Raw genomic sequence first — 26,595 nt, forward strand, 5'->3', positions numbered from 1 at the left:
TTGGCAAATACAAATAGCCTTGGAAAACGCATAACTAGCATGAACTGATCTCGTACGCATGCTCAGAACATTCGCTTTAAACTCTGCTCCGCCCCAAACTCTTTTTTTTTAAGTTTAATATCGTTTTATAAGTTTGTATACTGTTATTATATGTGTTGGTGGGCTTGTTTTAGTCTTCTGGGAGTTGGAGTTCCAAGCGTAGGCCTGAGAGGCCCTCGTTGCTCTGTGTGAGTTTCCTCTCTCCGCCTCCTTTGCGTCTCCATCCGGGGGAGGAGGAGGAGGAGGAGGAGGAAAGGGCGCCACTCGGGGCCCTCCATCCCTCTCTTCCCCAGGCATGGAGCCGGCTGCTCCCGAAAGCCAGGCCGAGGAGGCGGGACAGAGGCGGCTCTTCCTCGTGAAAGGTCCCCGGCCTCTGTTTTTGTGGGAGGGAGAAGCAGGGTGCATCTACACCAGGCCTGGGGAAACTTGGGCCCTCCAGGTGCTTTGGACTCTAACTCCCAGCATTCCTAACAGCCTCAGGCCCCTTCCTTTGCCCCCTCAGCCGCTTAAGCGGCTGAGGGGGCAAAGGAAGGGGCCTGAGGCTGTTAGGAATGCTGGGAGTTGGAGTCCAAAGCACCTGGTGGGCCCAAGTTTCCCCCAGGCTTGATCTACACTGTAGAATGAATGCAGGTTGACCCTACCTAAACTTCCAGGGCTCAGTGCTATGGGATTTTGGAAGTTTGTAGTTTTGCAAGCTCTTCACCTTTTCTGCCAAAGAATGTTGGTGCCTCGGAAACTACAATTCCCCAGATCCCATAGTAACATGCCATGGAAGTTAAAGTGGTGTCAGATTGCATTTCAGTTGTCAACACATTTTCTAATTAGCGCTTGCAGTACTGTCCAATCGCCGCATCTGTCATAGAATCATAGAATCCTAAGAGTTGAAGAGACATCATGGGCCATCCAGTCCAACCCCCTGCCAAGAAGCAGGTAAATTGTATTCAAAGCACCCCTGATAGATGGCCACCCAGCTTCCAAAGAAGGAGCCTCCACCACACTCCGGGGCAGAGACTTCCACTGCTGAACGGCTCTCACAGTCAGGAAGTTCTTCCTCATGTTCAGATGGAATCTCCTCTCTTGTAGTTTGAAGCCATTGTTCCGTGTCCTAGTCTCCAAGGGAGCAGAAAACAAGCTTGCTCCCTCCTCCCTGTGGCATCCTCTCACATATTTATACATGGCTATCATATCTCTTAGTCTTCTCTTCTTCAGGCTAAACATGCCCGGCTCCTTAAGCCGCTCCTCATAGGGCTTGTTCTCCAGACCCTTGATCATTTTAGTCGCCCTCCTCTGGACATATTCCAGCTTGTCAATATCTTTCTTCAATTGTGGTGCTCATTCAAATAACATTCAGATAACATCAAACGCTATTGAAATGAATGATTTTTGGGGAAGCAGTGGAACTCTCTGCCCAGGCGTACATTGGAGGCTCCTTCTTTGGAGGCTTTTAAACAGAGGCTGGATGGCCATCTGTCGAGGATGTTTTGAATGCGATTTTCCTGTTTCTTGGCCCACAAGTCTCTTCAAAATCAATGACTATGATTCACTATACCATTGAATTGCACTGGAAGGTGTAGAAAATGCCTGCAAAGAACAATTTTTAGGTTCTCTACGGTCGACACCTAGAAGATGCATGGTATGAAATTGCACAGGACGACCCGGAAAATGCATAGAGAGAACACATCTTTTCAGGCATGAGTAACTGAAAGTTTGGGTATTGAATTTGTGTATATAGGGGTAGTGATGTATTTAGTGCTCTGCATTTGTCCAGAAGGGTGGAATAGTGGGGTATGTGTTGCTTTGATGATGACAAGGTGGAAAGGACCAGGTACTTCTTATGTTCCTACCAGGAGCCACAGTGGTGCAACTCTTGTGCCGTCTGAACTGCTGACCTGAAGGTCAGTGGTTTGAATCCGCGAGATGGAGTGAACTCCCGTCTGTCAGCCCCAGCTTCCCATGTGGGGACATTAGAGAAACCTCCAACAGGATGGTAACACATCAGGGCATCCCCTGGGCGACGTCCTTGCAGACAGCTGATTCATTCACAGCAGAAGAGACTTGTAGTATGTTTTCAATTCGCTTCTGACAGGATAAAAAAAGTTCTTGCCTAGAATTTGCTTACTATTATTTTTACTATGATTATTATTTGTCTTTTCTCCCAGGACAGAGACTCAAAGTGGCCCACAACCTTAAAAACCAAACTATTGTAAAAACCTATAAAATATATGCCTGTATTTCATCACATAATAGTCATCACAATCCCATTTTAGGCTGATTTTCCCTTCCTTCTTTCTCTGAAGGAAAGGCAGTTTATAAAATGAAGGTCTCTGAAACTCCACTCTTCTCTCCTCCCTTCTTCCTACTACTTCTGAGGTCTCAATGCAGTTTACAAAGCTTGGAATTGAGTTATTTGGAGAAATAAGGAAGATCCAAGTTCCACAAACCTCCATTTCAGGTTTTGGAAACTGACTTATGGCCTCAGAGGAAGGAGAAAGCAGAGAAGAGTGGAGCTTCAGAGACCTCAATTGAGAGACCTCAATTAGACTGCCATGCCTTCAGAGAAAGAAGGGAAAATTAGCCCCAAATGCCTCTGCAGTTTAAATCAAACAAACAAACAGAAACAGAGCAGTTTTTGAAACTGGATCATCTCTTCAGTCGCAAACAAACAAAAATCTGAGAACAGATATTTTTCTTTGTGTAATAGTTGCACCACCACCCCTTAAAAAGGGGGGGGGGTGAGTACAAATATTACGCAGAGAAATATGGTATGTTAAAATAGAATTACATGTTTGAATTATTAAAAGAATTCAGGTAAAACAATTAAAGCAATAAATAAAAGACTTAAAAACAGTTCAAACGAATAGGTTGGTCAGACTTGGGGCAGTCATATGACTGAGTTTACAGAGCAAGTCAGACATTTAGGTACCTCTGTGATCTCAACAAACTGTACTAGCAATCCTTAATTTCAAATAATGACATAACTGTTTGGTCTACTCTTCAGGCCATGAACCCATTAATTTCTTTTCGCTTACAATAAAAGATCTTTGATTGGTTTGGTCCAGACTATTTGTCTAATTGTATATCCCTATACAGACCATCCCGTGCACGGCTGTGAGTGGAGGAGGCATTCCTCTCGGTTCCACTCCCGTCACAAGATCGTTTGGTGGGAACGAGAGAGGGGGGCTTCTCTGTGATTGCTCGCTGTCTCTGGAACTTCCTAAAGAAGAAAAAATGCCCCCCACCCTCCTTTCCTTTAAGAAACTTCTAAAAACACATCTATGCACTAGCGTATGGAGAGGAGGAGGACTAAGACACTTTAACTACTTGGAATGCTGGCTAGTCCCACTTATTTACATTTCAAATGAACACCTGTGCCAGCCATTTTTAATGTAACTGTATTTTAAATTGCTTTTAGGGTTTTTTTTTTTTGCAATGTTTACTTATGCTCACTCCCGCTGGGGAGTTAGGGCGGAATATAAATAAAGTATTATTATTTTAGTTAAGTGTGTCTTATTGGATTGTTTTGCTTTATTTTTCACCACAAGGCTTAATTCTTCATTATAAGCTCACTGTTATTACTGTTGCTTTATTGTGTATTATTTTGATATTTTTGTACTCTCCTGAGGCATTGAATGCTTGCCTTTTTGTGTGTGCAAACCACCCTGAATCCCTGCAGGGAGAGAGGGTGACCAAGAAATAAAGTTTTATTATTATTATTATTTCATTTTTACTGTTTCCTCTATATTGGCAGGTGGCCTTTTTCTTACTACAGTCGCTACTGCAGGAATTCTAGCAGGTTTTGGTACAACGCTTTCCATGGCAAAAAAGAAAAACCCCAACTGGTTCAATAAGGTTAGTTTTAAAAATGTTTTAAAAGATGCGTCTTCATCCTAGTGTTGTTCTCTTGTTGCTGATGAGGAAACATCCCTTGGACAAAATAGGTTCTTTTTAAAAAAACACACACACAGCCAAAATCATTGGGCAGAGTAGATAAAAATCACTGTATTGTGTGATTTTTAAAAAAGTTGAAAATTGGCTTTTAATTTAAAAAAGCAATCTTGGCAAATAACCTGATTTAAAAATGGAATCTGAATTTATTCTAAGCAGGAATGTTGTTACTATGGAGACAACAAGATAATGTTTCTGTTTTTCACATTAGATACACTTGTCATGGATTTTGCTGTTATTTAAATATACAGAAGTGCCTTAAGTTAATAAAAGAAATCGTGCTTTGTATAGAAGGCAAGTAGCATATGACTCAAATCCCTTCTCTAAAATAGTACCTTCCCTTCCCTTTCATCAATTAGGTCTTTTCTTCTGTACTAAAGAACTGGGTAAACTGTGTTTTCTAGTGATTTCTTCATCACTTGACGGTTTTGCATACATCATATGATAGATTTTCCTGTAAACAATGGCATATCTGAGTATTATTTGCCCCAGAGGAATTATTTCATTTGCCAACTCTCTTGAACTAATAAACCCAAATCAGCTCTTTGGTTATTGCTTTTTGAAGGCTTTCATTCTTTCCACAACATTTTGAACAAAATGCCCATTTGTATCTCTGGCCCCTTCCACACAGCTGAATAAAATCCCACATTTTCTGCTTTGAACTGGAATATATGGCAATGTGGACTCAGATAACCCAGTTGAAAGCAGATGTTGTGGGATTTTTTGCCTTGATATTCTGGGTTATATGGCTGTGTGGAAGGGCCCTCCCTGAAAACACAAGAGTGTCTTTTTCATGCCGGAATACAAAATAAGTGTCTTCATGTGTCTTCCTTGGCTTCTTTTATGTAGCAAAGTGAACTATGGATATTTTGAGTCCTGATGTGAAGGTTCACCAGCCCTCTTTGACAGAAAAACCTTAAAGGCCCTGTAAAGCTACAGATTCCAGGATTCCTTAGCATTGAGCCATGGTAGTTAAAGTGGTGTCAAACTGCATTCATTTTGCAGTGTAGTTGCACCCCTAGTGTGCTAAAACGGGCACTCTCCCACTTTTGTACCAAATATTGGATTTCAACAACGACCATCAGGTTCAAATATAGGGTGAGCATAAAGACTGATAGCAAATCAGTCACATGGTTTGTGTTAATCACCTCAACCCCTAAACTACCAGTCCGTGTTGGGATTCATAAATAACACTGGTCTGCACACATTTTGGTGCCTCAAATGTTAGCCCTATTTCTGGGGCTCTTGGTGGTGAAGCGGGTTAAACTGCTGAGCTGCTGAACTTGCTGGCTGAAAGGTTGGCAGTTCGAATCCGGGGAGCAGGGTGAGCTCCCACTGTTAAGTCCAACTTCTGCCAACTTAGCAGTTTGAAAACAAACGTCACCCAGAGGAACTTTTCATTGTTTGCCCCAAGTGTGTGGAATGCCTTGCCGGAAGAGATTCAACAGCTAAATCAGCTGTCAGAATTCAAGACACATCTGAAGACCTCTCTCTTCTGGAAGAATTGTTCCAAGTATTTATATATGTGTATTTTACATAAATATGTTTTAAGATATGCCTTTTATTGAATTTTTAAATGATTATTCATATGGATGTTTATTTCACTTCATTAAACCAACTACTCTTCCAGGGTGTGGTGGCCACAGCTGCTTTGCCAGAGAGCGGTCCATCCCTTGCTTTGCGCGCCTTAGGATGGGGCTCGCTCTACGCCTGGTGCGGAGTAGGACTCATCAGTTTTGCTGTCTGGAAGGCTTTGGGTGTTCACAGTGTAAGTACCTTGGGCTTCATTTCGCAAATTAATGGCTTTGTAGAAATGCCAGAAAGCATACGAGCTTTGTATGTGACATATGTTTTCAATGAATGGCTCTGCTTTGTAATATTATAATTTATTAACACATTTAAAACCATTTCAGCTTAATTTGTGGGGTTTTTATAGCACAAGTAGTTTTATTTTAATATGTGTATATGTAATGCTTTTATTGATAATAAAGGTAACCTAAAATCTAATTTATAAGGGACATTGATGGACACAGGAGTATCCGCAAATTCACATATGAAATCTCAGATGGAAAGCATTCCTAATCATAGGCTCTGTGACAAAAACTAGATAGTGTAGTAACAAAAGGAAGCCTTTGCTTGGCACTGATTTGAATGTATAATAATTCAAGACTTTAGAGGGAAAGCATTCTTAATCTTAGGCTCTGTGACAAAAAAGTAGATAATATAGTGGCGCAATCGATTAAACCGCTGAGCTGCTGAACTTGCTGACCAAAACATTGGCGGTTTGATTCCAGGGAGTGGGGTGAGCTCCTGCTGTTAGCCCCAGCTTCTGCCAACCTAGCAGTTTGAAAACATGCAAATGTGAGTAGATCAATAGGTACCACATTGGCAGGAAGGTAACAGCACTCCATGTAGTCATGCTGGCCACATGACCTTGGAAGCATCTATGGACAATGCTGGCTCTTTGGCTTAGAAATGGAGATTAGCAACCCCCCACCCCCACCCCTACCCCTAGAGTTGAACACAACTAGACTTAATGACAGGGGAAGCCTTTACCTTTACTATTGTAATAAAAGGAATCCTTTCCTTGACACCAATTTGAACTTACAGAAATAAAACCTACACTTATACCAAGCAATACTCTGTAGTCATTCAGTATCCTTAACAGGGCATAGACTTCTTTTTAGGAAGGGAGTTCTTGATATACTAAAAGCAAGGGGAATGGTGTGGAAAAACAATTGCAAAGATGTATTTTCTATATTTTCAGAGATGCCATCTATAGATTTAATTGGAGGTCTTTCAAAGGCCTTAGTTACATCAGAGTGCCATCTGGTGGCAGGAGAGGGAATGACACAGGCTTTTCACGTTTTTAAAGTACACTTCATTAAGGATATCTTAATATTACTTCCTGCAGTGATAGGCCTGGATGCATCTTTTCTTTGACAAACTCTTGTGATGTCTCACATTCATGTAAAGTGTAGTGTGTAGCAGATATTCAATGTGCAGTCTCTCTTTATGGCATGTTCTTTGTGAAGATTTTTTCAGGGATGATAAGCAAAACCATTTGCATTTACTCCTAAAACTGCAGTATGTGCACATGTTTTTTTCTGTGTATGACATGCATTTACAGGAATGTTTTTAATCCTTCACTCTATTGTGTACCAATATGAATTGTCATTAGGTAGGATGTAAAATGGCTGCATTCAGAAGAGCCTCTTGGATCCTTATGTCTTATGCTCCTTAGCCCACTTGTGCTTACATTGATATTTAAACTTACGTAGAAATAAGGGGGTGGCCCCCCTGATAGCACAACGGGTTAAACCACTGAGCTGCTGAACTTGCAGACTGAAACATTGGTAGCTTGAATTCACAGAGTGGGGTGAGCTCCCGCTGTTAGCCCCAGCTTCTGCCAGTTCGAAAACATGCAAATGTGAGTAGATCACTAGGTAATCCATGCAGTCATGCTGGCCACATGACCTTGGAGGTATTTATGGACAACGCTGGCTCTTCGGCTTAGAAGTGGAGATGAGCATCACCCCCCAGAGTTGGACATGACTACACTTAATGTCAGGGGAAACCTTTACCTTTAGCTTAGAAATAAGGGAGGTTAGGAACTTAACCAATGCACACACATCCTGGTCCCATTACAGCAGACTACAGTAGACTTTTTGTTTTTGTTTAAAAGGAAGGGTGATTATATTAAAGCCTAAATAAATCCCATGTTGGTAGAATCAGAATTGGAAACACTGTGATCTGAGATCTCTTCCTTCTGGCATGTTATCCATTTTCCCTGTTTAAAATTTGTCTGCTTCACCGTGCTAGTTCATTCAGATATGTATTCAGTCGTATTTGGAAAAGGGTTGTTAGGCTTAACAAAGAGCATATTTTATCAAGAAAGAAAGAGAGTGTGTGTGTGAGAGAGATGTACAACACAATCGTCCTTGTGTCTGGAGTCAGCAGATGAGGGAAAGTATTTTGTGTTGGAGTCTTCCTCAACCCAGAACAATCATAAGATAATTGCAAACATCCCCATGAATCAGTTATTTCAAAGGAGCCTATTTAATGATCACAACATCTGTGCAAGTTTTAATTCCAATTGCCATACAAATAACTCCATTATGTGAGCAAAAAACCAAAACCAAAAACAAAACACTGGATTAAAATGTGTAGTAATTGTTTTCTAACAGTTATATCTGAATTTTAGAAATGTACTGTTAGCCAGAGGTAAAAGGAAATGCATCTTTTATGTTTAATTAAAGCTGCAATTGCAGCATTTCCAAGCTATGAAAACATATATTTCGCCTATTTGTGGCTATTATTTTTGCTTGTTTCTAAAAAGGAAGCTTTTGTATTTTTATAATTTCATAGTAACCCATGGTGATTGATAAGCAAAACGAATAGAGTGGGGGAAAAAGAGCTCTTGTGCTCAGGGCATCCTCCATAAATCAAGGATGTTATCACATCACAAAGCAGATTCTGTTTCTTGTTTCGTGGCAAGGATGAGTCATATAATATTTATGCTTGAAACAAAACAAAACAGAAAATGCTGTTAGTGTTGCATATGCAGCTGATGAATGCATTCATTCCCTCCTCTCTCCCCTCAAATACTGTGAGCAGGGATCCTGCACCCTTATAATTTATCTTCTTCATGGTAGTGTTCCTAATCACTTTGTTTTGCTCATATGTTAACCTTTAAAAGTACTAAGAACAAGGCATCATTGCGTACTTTCATTCTGTGTAATTAAAGCTGAGGCTAATAATTAAGTTTGCTTGTTTAGAATATTTATATCACTGCCAAGTTTGGTAAAACAAGAGCAAAATGTGTTGTTGTTATGTGCCTTCACCTCATGGGGCTCTTTTGGCAAAGGCAAACTGTGAGTTGCCCAGGAATTCGAACCCTGATCTCCAGAGCTGTCGGCCAACACTGAAATTGTTACAAGATGCTGGCTTACAGAACAAAATTAATAACACCTGAAAAACAAACAGAAACAATGTATAAAAGAATAAATATCACCCTTTTCGAAAAGCCTGTCAGGGAGAAAAAGAGAATTCATCTGTCAACAAGGAGGAAGGCAATTCTGGCCCCTTAGAAAGGGAATGACAGGACCCAGGGGCAGACACTGAGAAGCCCTCTCTTGTGTCCCCAGCAGCTCTGCTTGCAGTGGTGGTGAGGCTGAGGGAAGGGCCTCTCTTCAGGATTTTGGGGCCCAGACAGGCTCTTATAGGGAGATATAATCTTCCACATGGCCTGAACGTGAGATAAGTACTCTTGCCTTTCCGGTGTGGAGGAACTATAATGGACGGATCATTACTTGGACAGGTTTAAACTCACTGGGACTCAAAACCTCTGCAGAGGTTGGGGACTGATTAGGAGGATGGTCTGCCCAGGAGACTGATGGATCCAGATGGATTTTTATTGGCTCTTGGAGATTTTCCTGTTACTTTGGCAAGTGATACTGTCAAAGCTCTGGCTGACCTCCAGAATGGGGAAATGGTTAGGGTAGTAGACATAATTGCTCCTTATGGAGTGGATCCAAGCTGGCCCCCTGTTTTGTTTTGTTTTTAGCTGATTGGTGGCAATGAAGTGAGTGAGGCAGAGAACAGAGTAACATTGGTGGAAGACTTGAAGCAAATCTGATAGAGCACAGGCTAAACCAAGCATGGGCAAACTTCGACCCTCCAGGTGTTTTGGACTTCAACTCCCACAACTCCTAACAGCTACTGGCCGTTAAAGTCAAAAACACCTGGGGGGGGGGGCTGAAAATTTGCCCACACCTGAGCTAAAGCAGGCATGGACAAACTTCAGTCCTCCAGGTGTTTTGGACTTCAACTCTCACAATTCCTAACAGCCGGTGGTGGCTGGGAGGGCCTTCGCACAACTAAAACCCGTGCGCCAGCTGTGACCGTACCTCGTGATATCCAATCTGGCCATGGTGGTCCACACCTTAGTCACCTCCAGATTGGATTACTGCAGTGGACTCTACATGGGGCTGCCCTTGAAGATGGCTCAGAAATTTCAATTGGTCCAATGGGTGGCAGCCAGATTACTAACTGGAGCGACTTACAGGGAGCAGTTAACCTCCCTGTTTAAAGAGCTCCAGTGGCTGCCGTTCATATTCTGATCCCAATTCAAGGTGCAGGTTCTTACCTACAAAGCCCTGAACGGTTTTGGGACTCGCCTACCTGCGTGACCGCATTTCTGTTTACGAACCCACACGATCTCTTCAATCATCTGGAGAGGCCCTGCTCTCGCTCCCGCCCCCTTCGCAGGCGCGATTGGTAGGAACGAGGTAGAGGGCCTTCTCTATGGTGGCCCCCCGACTCTGGAACTCACTCCCTAAAGATATCAGACAAGCCCCCACTTTGGCGGTATTTAGGAGGAGCTTGAAAACTTGGCTGTTCCAGTGTGTCTTCCCTGAATAAAGGAAATAATGCCAGATCTGACCAATTTCCTTCTATATATCCTCTGAAGCACTTTATCCGTTGGATTGATCTCCCTACATCACTCTCTAAAACTCCCATGTCTAGACATACCTTACTCTGTACACGCCCAGTGTTTTAAAATTTTAATCTATTACATCTGGCCCTGCCACAGTATTTTTAGTTCTCTTGTGTGTTATTGTTTTATGTTTAGCTATATTATTTATATTGTTTTATTCACTTGCTTGTTTCGTTGATGTACTGTTGTATTTGCATTTGACGGGCTTGGCCTCATGTAAGTCGCCCCGAGTCCCCTTTGGGGAGATGGTGGCGGGGTATAAATAAAGTATTATTATTATTATTATTATTATTATTATTATTACAGGGTGTTGGGAATTGTGGGAGTTGAAGTCAAACCCAGAAGATGGTGCTGAGAGGTTCTGTTGGCCTGTGGGGTCCCTTGGGGCTCCACCCCCCCCCCCCCCCATGCAGTTCAACATAAACATGAAACTGCTGGGAGCAGTCACATGGAGTTTGGGAGTGTGGTACCATCTCTTTGGCCATGACAAATTTTATTTATTTATTTACTATATTTATACTCCACCCTTCTCACCCCCAAAGGGATATCAGAGTGACTTGCAAGTAGGCAATAATTCAATGCTGCATATGCATAACATATAATAAAATAAACATATATATTAAAAACCATATAATTAATCTAAACATTAAAACCAATTATTAAGACCACATAATCCAAAGTCATAGTCTAGCAGCCATTCAGGTCGTAATTGCACTTATTCCATATCACCATTGCACTGAATCTACTGTCCGAAGACTTGGTCTCACAGCCCTCTTTTTAGTTTCTTTCTGAAGGTCAGGAGGGAAGGAGCTGATCTGATTTTGCTGGGGAGGGAGTTCAATAGCTTAGGGGCCACCACTGAGAAGGCCCTGTCTCTTGTCTCCACCAAGTGCTCCTTCCTTCAGGTTCTAATCGTAACCTGCCTCCCTTTTAGGTGGGTTACAACATAGTTAAAATACATAGATAATAGATAAAAACACAAGACATTAATATATATATATATATATATAGAGAGAGAGAGAGAGAGAGACAGACCTAGACCTAAGATGAAAACACATGAAAATCATTCATACCCATAAAATGCAAGTTTAAAGGTTAAAATTTAGACCTGCCAGGAGAGATAGGTCTTAAATTTTGAGAGCTGGTTTAGCTGATGAATCTTATCTGGGAGGTCATTCCACAGTCTTGAGGCAGCTGATGAAAAGGACTCTGGGTGACAGTTGTCAATTGAGGAAGGCTGGATGTAATTCAAATAAATAAACTTACTAACCTCATACCAGGTGTGAACGCAGCTCCCAGCATTCTTCCCCAGTTGTGCTGGCTAGAACTGTTGGGAGTTGCAGTTTGAACAACATCTGGAGGGCCATACATTCCCTGTCTTCCCTAGTTTCTTGTGCTGTTGCTTCTAGATGCTATTTTTGCTCAGCCCATCTCTCATATTGCAAGTTGCTTGGGCAGAGAGAAGATTGCTTGAAGCAAGAGAGAGCAGTGAGGCAGGACATGGTGTACTCTCTTCCTTCCTACTGCTTTTATGTTAAAAACAATCCCCTGAAAATAAAGCAGATCTCTGTGTGTGAAGTATCTGCCCCATCATGCTTAGATTCCTGCTAGATACTTGACACTTAGACCAATAACTAGAATAATGCTTTCCTCTGGGGCTGTTAAAGATATTTTGTTTTGTAATTTTCAGTTAGTATTCTTGCATGCTCTAATAGTTGAGGTGATAGTGATCATGTCTGACATTTCCAGGAGCAGGGAGTGGGTGGGGATATATCATCAACAGCATCTCCTTGTAAGTCTTTCATCAAATCCAAGGCTTGCAAATTTAGCCCTCAACTTCATCCGGTATAGAAAAATAACATTTAGTCTGTCTTTAATGTGTTATTGGAATCATTGGGTTGCTGTGAGTTTTCTGGACTGTATGGCCATGTTCAATAAGCATTCTCTCCTGACGTTTCGCCCACATCTATGGCAGGCATCCACACAACCTCTGAGGATGCCTGCCATAGATGTGGGTGAAACATTGGGAGAGAATGCTTCCGGAACATGGCCATACAGCATGGAAAACTCACAGCAACCCAGTCTGTTTTTAACTGGCAGGTAGAAGTTTGGATCCAAAAAATCTAATCTCTTTTCACAGGGAAGTAAAATGTAAGTCATTGTTAGTATCACAAGCATGTTGTACTGGCTCCTGCATTAGTGCTAATTTCATAATGTATGTATGCTTTAGTTAATGATGTAGATATGTTTCTGGACCATTTAGTACCAGAGCAGAAATAAAATAGAAGGAAGTAGGGATGGGATCCTGAAAAGCCAAAAAGATTGCTAACTTAGAATGTTTCAGCAAACATTTTATTCAAAATTTATCAGTATGCATATTTGAAATTACACATCCACCGCTTATTCAGTGAGTTAGGGATAAGGGGCTATCAAAAAGTTGAAACAGTTGAAGTGTGTTTTATTAGCTTGCAAATGCAAAACTAAACACTAGATGGTGTTGAGCTTACAGAGAAAAAAGCATACTGAGTAGAGTCATCTCTACACTGTAGAATTAGTGCAGTTTGATACCATTTCAGTGATATGAAATCATGGAAATTGTAGTTTTAAAAGGCCTTTAGTTTTAAAAGGCATTTGGCCTTTTCTTCCAGTAAGTGCTAGTGCTTCACCAAACCACAAACTGTGGGATTCCTTAGCATGGAGCCATGGCGGTTAAAGTGGTGCCAGGGTGCACTATTTCTGCAGTTTAGAGAGAGAGAGAAAAACCCGTATCCTAAATTGACTGAAGTGGCAGAGAGGAAAGCAGAGCGTGGTCAAAACTGTGGTACCTTGCTATAATTAGATCTGTTGAACCAGCAGAACATTGAAAACCAAATTGTCATAAAGCGGGGGATGCCTTTAAACCACCTGGTCAGGTAGGTCTTGCCTATGTAAACAAAAACATTTGGAATCTTGAGGGAGCTAGGATGGTATAGTGCAGGCATGGGCAAACTTCAGTCATCCTGGTGTTTTGGACGTCAACTCCCACAATTCCTAGTAGCCTACTGGAGGTGAAGTCCAAAACACCTGGACGACCAAAGTTTGCCCATGCCTGGAATAGTGGTGTAAGCATTAGAATACAACTAAAGAGAGCTGGATTTGAATCCCTACTCAGGCATGGAAAGATAGTGGGTGGTCTCAGTTTGAAAGGAAGGTAAGGGCAAAATCCTCTGAGCAAACTTTGCCAAGAAAGCCTAATAATAGTGTTGCCTTAAGGTAGCCTTGGGTCTAAAGGACTTGAAGCCACACAACAAGAACAGACCTCTTAAAGATCTTTAAATGCCAGAATATCTACCTTTCCTCCCCCCACCCCCTTTTATTGCATAATATATCTTTGCAGCAATGTGGATGAGAGCAGTTCTCCTTTGAAGGACTGAGTCTAAGTCACTGAATTTTAATATAAAAGGTTAACCTAAATCCTACTGTGTTTGGAAGCCGTTTTGGAAATCCCTGGCAGTTACTTCTGGTTTCTGACTGTCAGATTTAATCAGCTCTGAACTAAAATCTGTGCATTTTAGTTCCAGTAAATCTTTTTTTATGGAATCTAAAGTGTTTGGCTCTTTCCACACAGCTAAATAATTTTTTCCAGCTCAAAGCAAAATAAATAAATAAATAATCTGCTTTGAACTGGACTATATGGCAGTGTGGACACAGATAATCCAGTTCAAAGCAAATATTGTAGGGTTTGCTGCCTTGATATTCTGGGTTATATGGCTGTGTAGAAGGGTCCTTAGTGTCCTGTCCAACCCATAGTTAGGTATGCCCGAAAGCCTTTGTAATAATAAACTACATTTTTAGAGACTTCATTATCTGAATTTCCAGAAATATTTCAAAGTCATTTAAAAAAACAAACATTTAGCCTCAGATATTTCTATTTTAAGAAATGCCTTCTCCATGAAGTTTGAGATTGTTTGAGGAAATATTTTTGCCCTTTTCTGCATGGTCCATGCAGTTAATACCACTCTGAAGTGTATTCTCAGGGTATTCTCTTAGAGGAGGATTGTGGAAAGCACAATTAATGACCCACTTGCAGTCCCCTCCAAAAAACCCTGTTTTTAATGGGCCAAAATGCATCACATTAAAAAAAAACTATGTTAAAATCCCCACTCCACCCTCTCTCCAACAACTTCCCATTTTGTGTTATAGCCTTAATATAGTCTAATTCAGAGAGGGTTCCCTTTAAAGGCTGGCAGTTCAACAGCTTGGGTTAATCAGATGTGGAATATATTTTAAAATAGTTTTAGTCTGTAATTTATTCTGGTTTTTATCACTTCAACACAACATTTTAAATTCTTGTTATCTACTTCAAATTCTAGGGAATAGAAACTGAAACAATTCAGTTAGGAAAGATTAACTAGAAGGGACATTTTTGTGTGTTGTATTTGTGTGGGGAGGTTTTAAAATTCCAGTAGCTGTGTTAGTTTAAACCGATACACAAATGCTCTGCAAGAGGATCATCTTCATGTATCTGTTGTCAGCAGTGTACATTTAAAATGCAACGTGGAATGAAATCTGTTTTTATGGCGTTCATTTTTGTCTGCAGATGCAGGACCATTAGGTTATGATGAGAAAATAACTGTAATCTTTAACTGTTATGGATTATCTGACATTGCAAGGACTGCTGATACCAGTTTTAGGTCAAAATGATTGATAGCTTGGAGAGGACAATTGTTATTTTTGTGCAAATGTTTCATCACCCAAAAAGCACAAGGCCAGTGATTTCCCCCTTTAGGCAAAGTGATTAAAACAAAATAAAAACTTTGCAGAGTTTCTTTCAGGGATCAAATGGGTTGAGATGTGAAGGCAAGAGTTGTGAGTTATAAATACTATATTCCAGACATAATGAAAAAGTAAAAGAATAGGAAGGGAATCAATTCGTATGAAATATGGTGCTGGAGGTGAGTTATTGTTATTATTATTTACTTTATTTATACTCCGCCTTTCTCCCCATGAGGACTCAAGCTGGCTAATACATTTTGGTCATAGTTTTAAAAGCAAAATACAAAAATGGAAAAACAATTAAATAAAACCATGTGGATTAAGATAAAATACAATTAATAGACTTAAAATAGCATTTTAAACTCATAATCCCCCCCCCCTCCGGACACACACTTCCCTGGCCACATGCCCCTTACACTTCCCCAAATGCCTGTAAGCAGAAGAAGGTCTGGACCTGCTTGTAGAGTTCTGTGGATACCATGGATTGCTATGAAGACAAATAAATGTGTCTTAGAACAGACCAAGGGCAAGATGGATGGATGGTATCTTTGAAGTGACTGGCTTGACTTTGAAGGAACTGGGGATGGCCACGGCTGACAGGGAACTCTGTCATGGGCTGGTCCATGAGGTCAGGAAGAGTCGGAAGCAACTGAATGAATAAACAACAACAAAACAAACAAAGCCTGAACTCTCCTTGGAAGCCAAGATGACTCAACTGAGACTGTTGTATCATGACATTTCTTGAAAAGACATGACTCACTAGGAAAGACAGTAATGCTCAGTAGGGTAGAAGTAAGATAAAGACCACATTCGAGGTGGAGAGACTGAAATCAAGGAAACCACAACCCTAAGTCTGCCGAAGCAAAGCAGGACAGTTGACTTGGAACTCCCTTATTCATGAGGTCACCATGTTTGAAGTTGACTTGATGGCAGTCAGCAACAATAAAAGCCAAGGAGCATGGTGTTCAGGCATCAGGGTGGAGATTATTGCCAATCCCAAGAGCCCCTTACCCTTTCACTTCCTTCTTCTGTCACTGTGAGTGAACATAGCCTGAAGTGAGGAGAGGCAACAGCTCATGCTAGTCTCACTCTCTTCCTCTGGGTAGTTGTGTAGATTGGACCTGGAAGATGACAGATACTGACAGCAAGGTTAAGAGAGCACTGTTTGAGGTTTAGAACCAAGATCTACTCTAAAATCATGACTCCAATACTGATAGGTTCCATTATACCAGTGGTTCCAAACTTTTTTTTTTAACCAGGGACCCCTTTGACCAGGGACCACTCTCCAACATTACTACTAATAGGGTTACGAATCAGTTTTGGTCAACTTTAGATTCAGTTTGGTTATTTGTGATGCTGATTTAGAAAATAGCACTGGATAGTCCACATCCACTCTAGTTTCTGATACAAAACATATGCCATCCAATAGTTGCCAACTGCTCACCCACAGAAAACATGTTTAATAATTTAGGGCTGATGTGATCTGTGCAATGCAATTTTCTACATCAACTCCTCAAACTACCCCAGGAACATGCCTAAAAACAAAGACACCAAGGCACCCCAGCTTTCAGGCACCACATGGAACAGCTCCACTCAGGGAGGGAGGAGGAGGGAGAAGTAACAGTCAGGAGGCTTGTTGTCACACCTTTTGTGGGTAGTCAGCCTCTTCATAATAATAATAATAATAATAATAATAATAATAATAATAATAATAATAATACGTTATTTATACCCCGCTACCATCTCCCCAAGGGACTCGGAGCGGCTTACATGAGGCCAAGCCCAACAACACATCAATACAAACAACAAGCAATAAGCAAATAAATAATACAATTAATATATCTCCATTGCCTTGGTACTATAAGAAGGTTTCGTGAGACCAGTCACTCTTGTTGCAATGATGAAGTAACGGTGAGGCCGTGGACCATATTTTAGTTCCTGGGGACCACTGGTGGTCCACGGACCAGAGGTTGGGAACCACTGCATTATATTAAGGCAGAGGGGGAATTCGTGGCTTCTTGATGAAATTTGTCTTTAAACCCAGCAACCCTATACGTGGCCAGTGGTTGGATGATGGAAGTTTTGTGCTGTAATCAAACATGGGAATATGTAATGGGCTTGTGCTTTTCCTCCATCTCTATCTCTTATGAATGTTTCATGGCTATCTTTAGCCACAGTAATCTGCCTTTATAGTTACCATTTTGATTGTGGATATGCCTTTAGGCTGACCCTTGATTTATGGTGACCCCATCACAGAGTTTTCTTGGCAAGATTTGCTCAGAGAAAGTTTGGTATTGCCTACTTCTTAGGCTGCAATTACTGTAGTTAATGCTAATCAGATTTCTCTATAACTAGGATTTATAAAACTAGTTCAAGCCCCGATTTTGAAGTCTGATCTCAGAGTCAATCATGGTTAGCCTGAAAGCAAATGCAATGTGGCATAACAGTGAGAAGAAGTATAGCACATCCCACTGAATGGAAATATATTCTGAATACTGTCAAGCTGCACATGGAGAAATTTTAATATTTTAAAATTGTACTGGAGTTAAATGCACAATAATGTCAGCGTCCATGGAATGTGGGAGAAAAAAAGAAATCGAGTCACAATCTCTTCCACACATCATAGTCGTTTTGTTGGATATTAGTAAACTTTTAGATTAATTCTGCTATTGCACTCTTGAAAACAGTAAAGGTATTTATGGTATATGAATTTTTGGGAACACGGAGAAAAGTGTGGTAAAACAAAATGGCAATAATTAGAAAACATTGACTTCTTAGATGTTTCAAAGTTTCTCTTGCTTCAAAGGGGAAAAAAGACTTTGTTTAAGCTCAAGTTACAGTGTCTCTGATGTGATAGTGGTAACATTTATTTATTTTCCCTCTTTTGTAGATGAATGAATTTCGGAACAAAATGCAGTTGATATTCCCAACGATTCCTAAAAATGCAGAACAGCCTTTTGAATGGGAGGACATTCTGAAATCAAAGTGAATGGCACATTGAGGCGCTCTGAACATTTACAAATTCTGGAAGAGTTGAATTCATGCAGAAATGTCGCCCTTCAAGGCACGGGGAAGAAAGAAGATAATTGAATCACAGCAATTCATTCACAATACGGTCTGGCCTTAATTCGGTAGACTATGAGTCCAATTTACTGTTGGATTATTGCTGCTACCTCAAGTGATAGCACATTTCGATAAAGCCAGACATGTGGATGAGGAAATTGTGTGAAGTGAGCTTGATATTCATCAATAAAACCAGAAGACAAATCTCTGTGGTATACATCAACAATAAAATAAACACAAATGGCATTGGTTATGGTGGTAAATTGGCAGGTTGGTATTCATCTGAACTACAAAACTATTGACAGCTGGAGGCAAATGGACTCTTTGACACAACGCAGAACCAAAAATATCAAATGTCAGTCTCTACCCACTGAATCAGCTCTACCTATTAAAAGCTGGTACATTTAAGAGCTTCTTCCATTGAAACAAAGAAGCAATATGGTGGTTCAAATTGATACGCTTCATTTCGGACATTGAGACCATTCATTTCTGACACTGAGATCAGCAATCAACAAAGAAGAGATTTATTTCTTCTGATCTTTGACCTGTTGTAAGGGGTGTGTGTGGCACAAGTGATAATTCATCTTGTGAGGCCCCATTTGTAGAGCTCTGAAGCCCCTGTTCTCCCAAGGTGGAGGGAGGGGGTTGGTTAAAAATCATTAAAATGAAATAAAAAGTGCAATGTCCTCTTCAGAATGACAAACCACTGAAGGATGGGACATATAGTTCATTTTCACCTTGGAGAGAAGTGCTTAGAGTGCCAGAGAATTTTGTCATGAGCCTATTGTTGTTCAACATCTTTATACATAATAGAATAGAGAGTATGTTCATCTCTTTTACAGATAACTCTAAAGGGAGAGGGGACTAACACCTTTAAAACAGAATCAAGATTCAAAATGCCTTTAATTAGAATCATAGAGCTGGAAGAGACCACAAGGGCCGTCAAGTCTAACCACCTGCCATGCAGGAAAAGCACAATCAAAACATCCCTGACAGATTGCTATCTAACCTTCAATGAAGAAGCCTTCGCCACATTCTGAGACCGTGAGTTCCACTGTTGAATAGCTCTTACAATTAGGAAGTTATTCCTAATGTTCAGGCGGACTCCTTTTCTATAATTTGGGAACCCATTGCTCTGAGTCCTAGTCTCCTAGGCAGCAGAAAACAAACCTGCTCCCTCTTTCTTATGACATGCTTACACATATGTATACATGGTTATCATGTCTCCTCTCAATCTTCTTTTCTGCAGGCTAAACAGACCCAGTTCTTTAAGACGTTTCTCATAGGGCATGGTCTTCAGACCTTTGATCGTTTTAGTTGCCCTCCTCTGGACACCCTCCAGCTTGTCAATATCCCTCTTGAATTGTGCCCAAAATTGGACACAGTATTCTAGGTGAGGTCTGACCAAAGTATAATTGACTGGAACAAAAGTAACAAAATAGATTTTAACAGAGAAATATAAGATAACAGCCAACCCTCCATATTTGCTGAGGTTAGGGGCACAGGACCTATGGTGAACAATTTTAAGTAAGGGATCTGCTAGTTTTTTTTTTTTTTTACTGAGACACCTCTGAAGATTTGTAGTTCCTCTAACATGACTATATGGTTGACTTCTGCTGAAAGCCAACTACAGAATCTCACCTAGAGATTCCTAGATAGATGTCTAGGCATTATTATTCTTATTATAATATTTATTTATACCCCACTTTATCTCTCTCGGAGAAAACTTATTCCGACATTACTGAATAGGGTTGATCATAGAGTCATATTAGAGGACCTTGAGATTCCTAGAAAGAGCTTTAATCCAATCTGTGAATTATCAAATTCGTGAAAGTAAACACTGCAAATATGGAGGAATGACTTTTATGCCGGAAAAACCACATGCACAGGTATAGGATGGATGATGCTTGCCTTAACACCAATATATGAGTTAATATGTTAGTAAATCACAAGCTAAATATGAGTGTGATATAGCTACTTTGTCTACTGTACACTTTATATGTACATAAGATGCCACAAATGAACACCAAGAATTAAGGAGTAGGCCTAAGATCATGGCAGATATAGAGGTGCAGTGCTTTCTGGATTCAAAACAGGGAAAAGTGAAGTCCTAGGATAAGCAAACATTTTGAATAATGAAGAGAAACGACTCTGCTTTATAGCTCCTTAAAGGAATTCAAACTGACCTCTACAGGAAATAATGGAGGAACCCATGTAGTTTTCCCCTGCTAAAAGAAGACTCTTGTCAGTGGAGAAGCCAGAGATATGTTTTCAGTGCCTTCAGGTCACACACTCTACATCTGCTTTAATAGATTGCCCTAGCCCTCAAGAATACATTTAGGCGCTATAGAAGGTGGAAAAATTACTGACAAACATGCTCTTCCCCATTTTATTGACAGAAGTCTTCCATCACAAAGATTTTTCTTGATATAGGTTGAAATCTTAACCTTACTCAAGGAGGTAACATTCTATACATATGTCACCTCCTTGAGTAAGGTTAAAATTTACCTGTATGAGTTGATAACTGGTTTCTATATAAACTCATACAATAAACTCATACCAGAACTTGGAAATGTTACTGTTTTGGGCTTTGGCTTACAAAATTCTCCATTTATTATGCTGACTGGAAGATTCTGGAAGCTGTAGTTTAAACAAGTAACTTTACCAGTCTTGTTTTTTTACTTGTCTGATTAAATCCCACATGTAGACGTATGGATAAATGCCAATTGAGATAGAAATGTGAGTCAACAGCATTATGGACATTTTAAAACTGGTTCTAAAAATAATTTTCAATTTATATCCAGAATCTTGGATTGGCTATTTAGTTAACAACTAAAAAACTTCCTTAGCTGACCTCTCCAAACTTGAAGGAAACTGGCAGAATGGGTCACATTCCCCTCAGGCAGCTAATGAAATAGGTTTGGGAGGGTGTTACAATGGTGGCAATAGTACCACAATTGTGACTAAGTAGTGAGAAAAGCCCTAAAGGCACCAGATCTTTTCTGATCTTAGAAGCTAAACAGAATCAGTCCTTGCTAGTACTTGGCTGGGAGACCAAAGAATAATACCAAGTGCTGTAGATTGTATTTCAGAGGACAAAATGGCGAAATCACCCCTGAGTATTCCTTGCAAAATGCCATCCCATGACATTCATTTGATCACTCTAAGCCAATAGATGACTTGAAGATACATGAATAAACATGCACACAGTGCCCGTGAATATAGAACCATAGAATCAAAGAGTTGGAAGAGACCTCATGGGCCATCCAGTCCAACCCCCTGCCAAGAAGCAGGAATATTGCATTCAAATCACGCCTGACAGATGGCCATCCAGCCTCTGTTTAAAAGCCTCCAAAGAAGGAGCCTCCATCACACTCCGGGGCAGAGAGTTCCACTGCTGAACGGCTCTCACAGTCAGGAAGTTCTTCCTCATGTTCAGATGGAATCTCCTCTCTTGTAGTTTGAAGCCATTGTTCCGCGTCCTAGTCTCCAAGGAAGCAGAAAACAAGCTTTCTCCCTCCTCCCTGTGGCTTCCTCTCACATATTTATACATGGCTATCATATCTCCTCTCAGCCTTCTCTTTTTCAGGCTAAACATGCCCAGCTCCTTAAGTTGCTCCTCTTAGGGCTTGTTCTCCAGACCCTTGATCATTTTAGTCGCCCTCCTCTGGACACATTCCAGCTTGTCAATATCTCTCTTCAGTTGTGGTGCCCAGAATTGGACACAATATTCCAGGTGTGGTCTAACCAAAGCGGAATAGAGGTGTAGCATTACTTCCCTAGATCTAGACACTATGCTCCCCTTGATGCAGGCCAAAATCCCATTGGCTTTTTTTTGCCGCCACATCACATTGTTGGCTCATGTTTAACTTGTTGTCCACGAGGACTCCAAGATCTTTTTCACATGTACTGCTCTCGAGCGAGGCGTCCCCCATTTTGTATCTTTGCATTTTTTTTTCCTGCCAAAGTGGAGTATCTTGCATTTGTCACTGTTGAATTTCATTTTTTTAGTTTTGGCCCATCTCTCTAATCTGTCAAGATAGTTTTGAATCCTGCTCCTGTCCTCTGGAGTATTGGCTATCCCTCCCAATTTGGTGTCGTCTGCAAACTTGATGATCATGCCTTCTAGCCCTTCATCTAAGTCATTAATAAAGATGTTGAACAGGACCGGGCCCAATATGAACGTAATCTAGATTTACTCATCACTACTTAGTCAAATTGTGACCCTACTTTTAAGATTGTAACTCCCTGCAACCTGTACACTCTGCCTGCATTGAGAGAAGAAGATCCATTTTGCCAGCAAATGGAACTAGGTTGGGTTTTTCTGTCAGGGTTTAAGAAGGTTGGGCTAGGACAGATTGCTTAGTTAATTATATTTCAGTAAATATCTGATTTAGGATTCTGTCTGGAATTTTAGCACTTAAGCATTCTCATGATCGAAAGGCAGGATTTGCAGTTTTTGCGCACCACTGTTAAATTAGTTAATGGTTTAAGGACAAATTAAATCATTTATAATAAAGCACCACAGGAATATTTCTTGTGCTGAAAGAGGAATGATAACTTCCATCTTCCACCCTTACTTGTATTAAGTCAAGAAAAATAAGCATACATCTCCTGAAACGTTCCTACATCAAGCAAGTGATCAACTCATCCACTCATGCATCCACCCCTCTTCCCATGCATGTCTCATTTTAAGCAGAGTAGAAAGAGTTATCCTCCTCTCCCTTTGTGCTCTGTCCCAAACCTTCTCACTGTGCAATTTTTTGTGTGTGTCAGGAGTGACTTGAGAAACTGCATGTCACTTCTAGTGTGAGAATTGGCTGTCTGCAAGGACGTTGCCCAGGGGACGCCCGGATGTTTTTGATGTTTTACCATCTTTATGGGAGGCTTCTCTCATGTCCCCGCATGGGGAGCTGGAGCTGACAGGGGGAGCTCATCCGCGCTCTGCCCGGATTTGAACCTGCGACCTGTCGGTCTTCAGTCTTGCTGGCACAAGGTTTAACCCATTGCACCACAGTGGGCTGTTACCAATGAGGAGGGGAGGGAGTGGGGAGACAATTCAGACAACAACAACAACAGCAGCAGCACCTTGTCTTGGTTCAGAAGAAATGGGACTACACACCCAGGTAGAGTACGCCCTCCTGTTACTTTGATTTGGAACTTCAGTTTCTGAACTGCCTCCCTAATTTGCTCTGTTCCTCAATTGTAAGCATGAACAGAAACACATACTTTTGGCTTGACAGTGGTGTCTCAGGGGAGGTTTCAGACATGGTGTAAAGGGCTACAGAAAAGCATTTTCTGCTCTGGACTAGGACTCTGGAGACCAAGGTTTGATTCCCTGCTTGCCCATGGAAACCCATTGTATGATAGGGTTGCCTTAGGATTACTAGAAGTTGGAAGTGCCCTGAAGGCATACAACAACAGTGAGCCATACTTACATGTACACATGTCACTAACAGGATTGCAGCCTCTGTGTGAAAGCTATATACCAGACAATAAATGTCACTGTACTCAACCTAGACACTGTATCTAGGCAACTCTATCATACTAGGCCGAGCTGTAGCATAGCCGGTTAATCACCAGCTGAAATAGATCACTGCCAATCAGAAGGTGACAGGTTCGAAGCCCAAGTCGGATTGAGCACCCGACTGTTAAGCCTAGCTTCGTGTCCACCTAAGCAGTTCAAAAACAGCTGAGCTGTGAGTAGAGAAATTAGGGACCGCTTAAAGCGGGGAGGTATTTTACAACAATTTAAAATGCCAGTGGTCAAAGAGCAAGAAGGAAATACGATCAAAATGACTCGCCGTCATAGTGGATGAAGCGACAGCTCCTCCCTGTGGCCAGAATCAAGCATAACCTCCAGGCACCCAAGTAGAAATGCCAAAAATAATTCTATCTATCTGTCTTTCTGTATGTCTAGAAAAAAAGCATTGAATGTTTGCTGTGTATGTGTGCATTGTGATCCACCCTGGGTTCCCTTTGGGGTGAGAAAGGCGAAATATAAATATTGTAAATAAATAAATAAAATAAACGGGCCTTACTTTGTACAGGCTTATACTATAAGAGTGATAATCACTCTATTACAACCTTTGAAAGAAACACAACAAACTACTAATTGTATTCCCAAATGCAATCCAGTCAACTGATTTCAAGAACTGGAAAGTTAGAACCAATTGATACCCTGGTGGTATCCTTGTAGTAACATTAAAAGAGATGTAAATATCTTTATTATACCAGAGGCATTGCAAATCATGAAACTATGAACTTCAGTCTACAAAAAGCCTTTTGTGTATTAAACAGAAGAAAATAGACACCAAGAAAATGTTTACATTCATTATTCCATGCATTCAAACCCCGTCATTTTCTTGGTTGATTATCACTGTCATGTGGGGTTTCTCACTAAATAGAGAACAGGTCAATTCATTAAATTCTAAGTGGGCTGTTTGTTCTCATTCCACCATGATGTGTTCCACATACAGTTGGAAATGAAGAAAAGCCATAAGAATGAATAATTCAAGCTCTTACACCAAACTAATGCAGTGTCACAAAAGTTTAATGGGAAAGAAGAAGCATAGTTCAGTACACATACTCAGCAGAGCGGGGCTGCGGTGCCGTGGCAAAGCATGTGCTTGCATGGTAAAAAAGATTCGAGGTTCACTCCTTGGCATTTCCAGGAAAAAAAAGTCTCTTGAGGAGCAAAACATAGAGATGTATGCTTGAATAATGTATTGTTGAAGGCTTTCATGGCTGGAATCACTGGGTTGTTGTAGGTTTTTCGGGCTCTATGGCCATGTTTTTGAAGCATTCTCTCCTGATGTTTTGCCTGCATCTATGGCAGGCATCCTCAGAGGTTGTGAGGTCTGAATAAATGAATAAATAAATAAATAGTGCTTGAATAAATGCACTATTTTTAATTTGCGGCATCCCATCTTTTTTTTTTTTAATGTGGGCTATTGAGGTTGCCCTTTGGAGAAGAAAGTCAGTATCATGGAGGAGGTGGGGAGAGAAAGAAACAAGGTTTCTTAATCTTTCCCCTCACACAATATTTCCAATGAAAAATCATTTTCTCCTTAATGACTTCTGCCATCTTGACCACACTTTGATATTGCTTGATTACATGCTTTCCAGTTCTCAACTGTGAAATGCTGGAGGACATTTCTAATGCTGCTCAGTTACAGGGTGGGAAACGTGTGCAGTTGGTCCTCTGTATCTATGGATTCCTTGCCTACTGATTCAATCATTGATGGCTTGAGAATATTTTTTTTAAAGGCAAACCTTGATTTTGCCATTTTATGGAAGGGACACCATTTTACTACACTATTGTATATAATAGGACTTGTGTACCCACAGATTGTGGTTAAACCATTGAGTTGTTGAACTTGCTGACCAGAAGGTTGACGATTTGAATCTGCAGAATTCCCACTGTTAGCCCTAGCAGTTCGAAAATATGCAAATTTGAGTAGATCCTCAGTGGGAAGATAAACGGTACTCCATGCAGTCATGCTGGCCACATGACCAGGAGGTGTCTATGGACAACGCAGGCTCTTTGGCTTAGAAATGGAGATGTGCACTACCCCCAAAGCCAGAGATGAAAGGGGAAATCTTTACTTTTATCTGTGTGTCTGTGTTTCATTGTTGCAAGGCATTGAATGTTTGCCTTGTATAACACATTAGGGCTTTATTTGGAAATAAAATCCCAAAAGCAGAACATCACTTAAGATTGGTTGTGGCTTCTGTGTTTACAAACCTCAAAACAAAAAGCTGTAAAGAAAGCTGGAACTTCCTTCTGGCCGAAAATCCTTTTTTAAAGAACTCTCTGGGGAACTCTCTGGCACCAACTTAAAACCACTGATAAGCCCTTGGCTTACTTGAGGTATCTTAGGTAAAAGTGTGTTGGATTAGCCCTCAGGCTTGTGTTCTGAGGTAACACTAAAAGATGGTTTTTAAAATTATAAGCTGCCACCATTAGTTTCCTGTTTGCTGCAGGAAACTGCTCTTAAAACTTCACCCACAGAGGCACATGTGAGGCAGATGTTATGAATAACAAAACAATGATGTTTATTTAAGAGAACAGGAACAATTCAGGTATAAAGCTTAGCTGTTTCAGAGTATGGTCTTAAAAGCGTGTGGTTACATAAAGCAGTTCAGACTTAGTTACACAGGAACACTTCTCTCTTCCCTCCTCAAATTACTGACAGGATTTATTCTCTGACAGCAATTCAAAACCCCTCCACAGATAGTCCTAATCCTGGATCTATCTCTTCACTCCTCCACCAGCTATCTCTCAAATAGCT

At 40.8% G+C, this 26,595-nt stretch overlaps 1 protein-coding gene across 2 annotated transcripts; it reads left to right on the forward strand.

The window, feature by feature from the left end:
* The first annotated feature begins 249 nt into the window (after window positions 1–249).
* On the forward strand, window positions 250–18,547 carry TMEM242 (transmembrane protein 242). 2 transcript variants are annotated; one of them, XM_060753634.2, is made up of 4 exons: window positions 250–401; window positions 3,788–3,888; window positions 5,615–5,752; window positions 18,129–18,547. In XM_060753634.2, the coding sequence occupies exons 1-4, from the start codon at window positions 335–337 to the stop codon at window positions 18,225–18,227; spliced, it is 405 nt and encodes a 134-aa protein (XP_060609617.2). In that variant the 5' UTR covers window positions 250–334; the 3' UTR covers window positions 18,228–18,547. The 2 variants fall into 2 exon arrangements, with proteins under 2 accessions (XP_060609617.2, XP_067321991.1); XM_067465890.1 differs by lacking the exon at window positions 250–401 and adding an exon at window positions 1,519–2,099.
* Window positions 18,548–26,595: the final 8,048 nt, after the last annotated feature.

The sequence above is a fragment of the Anolis sagrei genome, chromosome 1 (genome assembly GCF_037176765.1).
Source record: "Anolis sagrei isolate rAnoSag1 chromosome 1, rAnoSag1.mat, whole genome shotgun sequence".
Taxonomy (NCBI): Eukaryota; Metazoa; Chordata; class Lepidosauria; order Squamata; family Dactyloidae; genus Anolis; species Anolis sagrei.

Bases quoted from the DNA above. Each gene is read 5' to 3' on its own strand.
- TMEM242 (XM_067465890.1), top strand. From the start codon at position 2,024: ATGGTAACACATCAGGGCATCCCCTGGGCGACGTCCTTGCAGACAGCT. The intron at 3,889-5,614 runs GTTAGTTTTAAA...CTACTCTTCCAG, and splicing joins ACCCCAACTGGTTCAATAAG to GGTGTGGTGGCCACAGCTGC. The intron at 5,753-18,128 runs GTAAGTACCTTG...CCTCTTTTGTAG, and splicing joins AGGCTTTGGGTGTTCACAGT to ATGAATGAATTTCGGAACAA.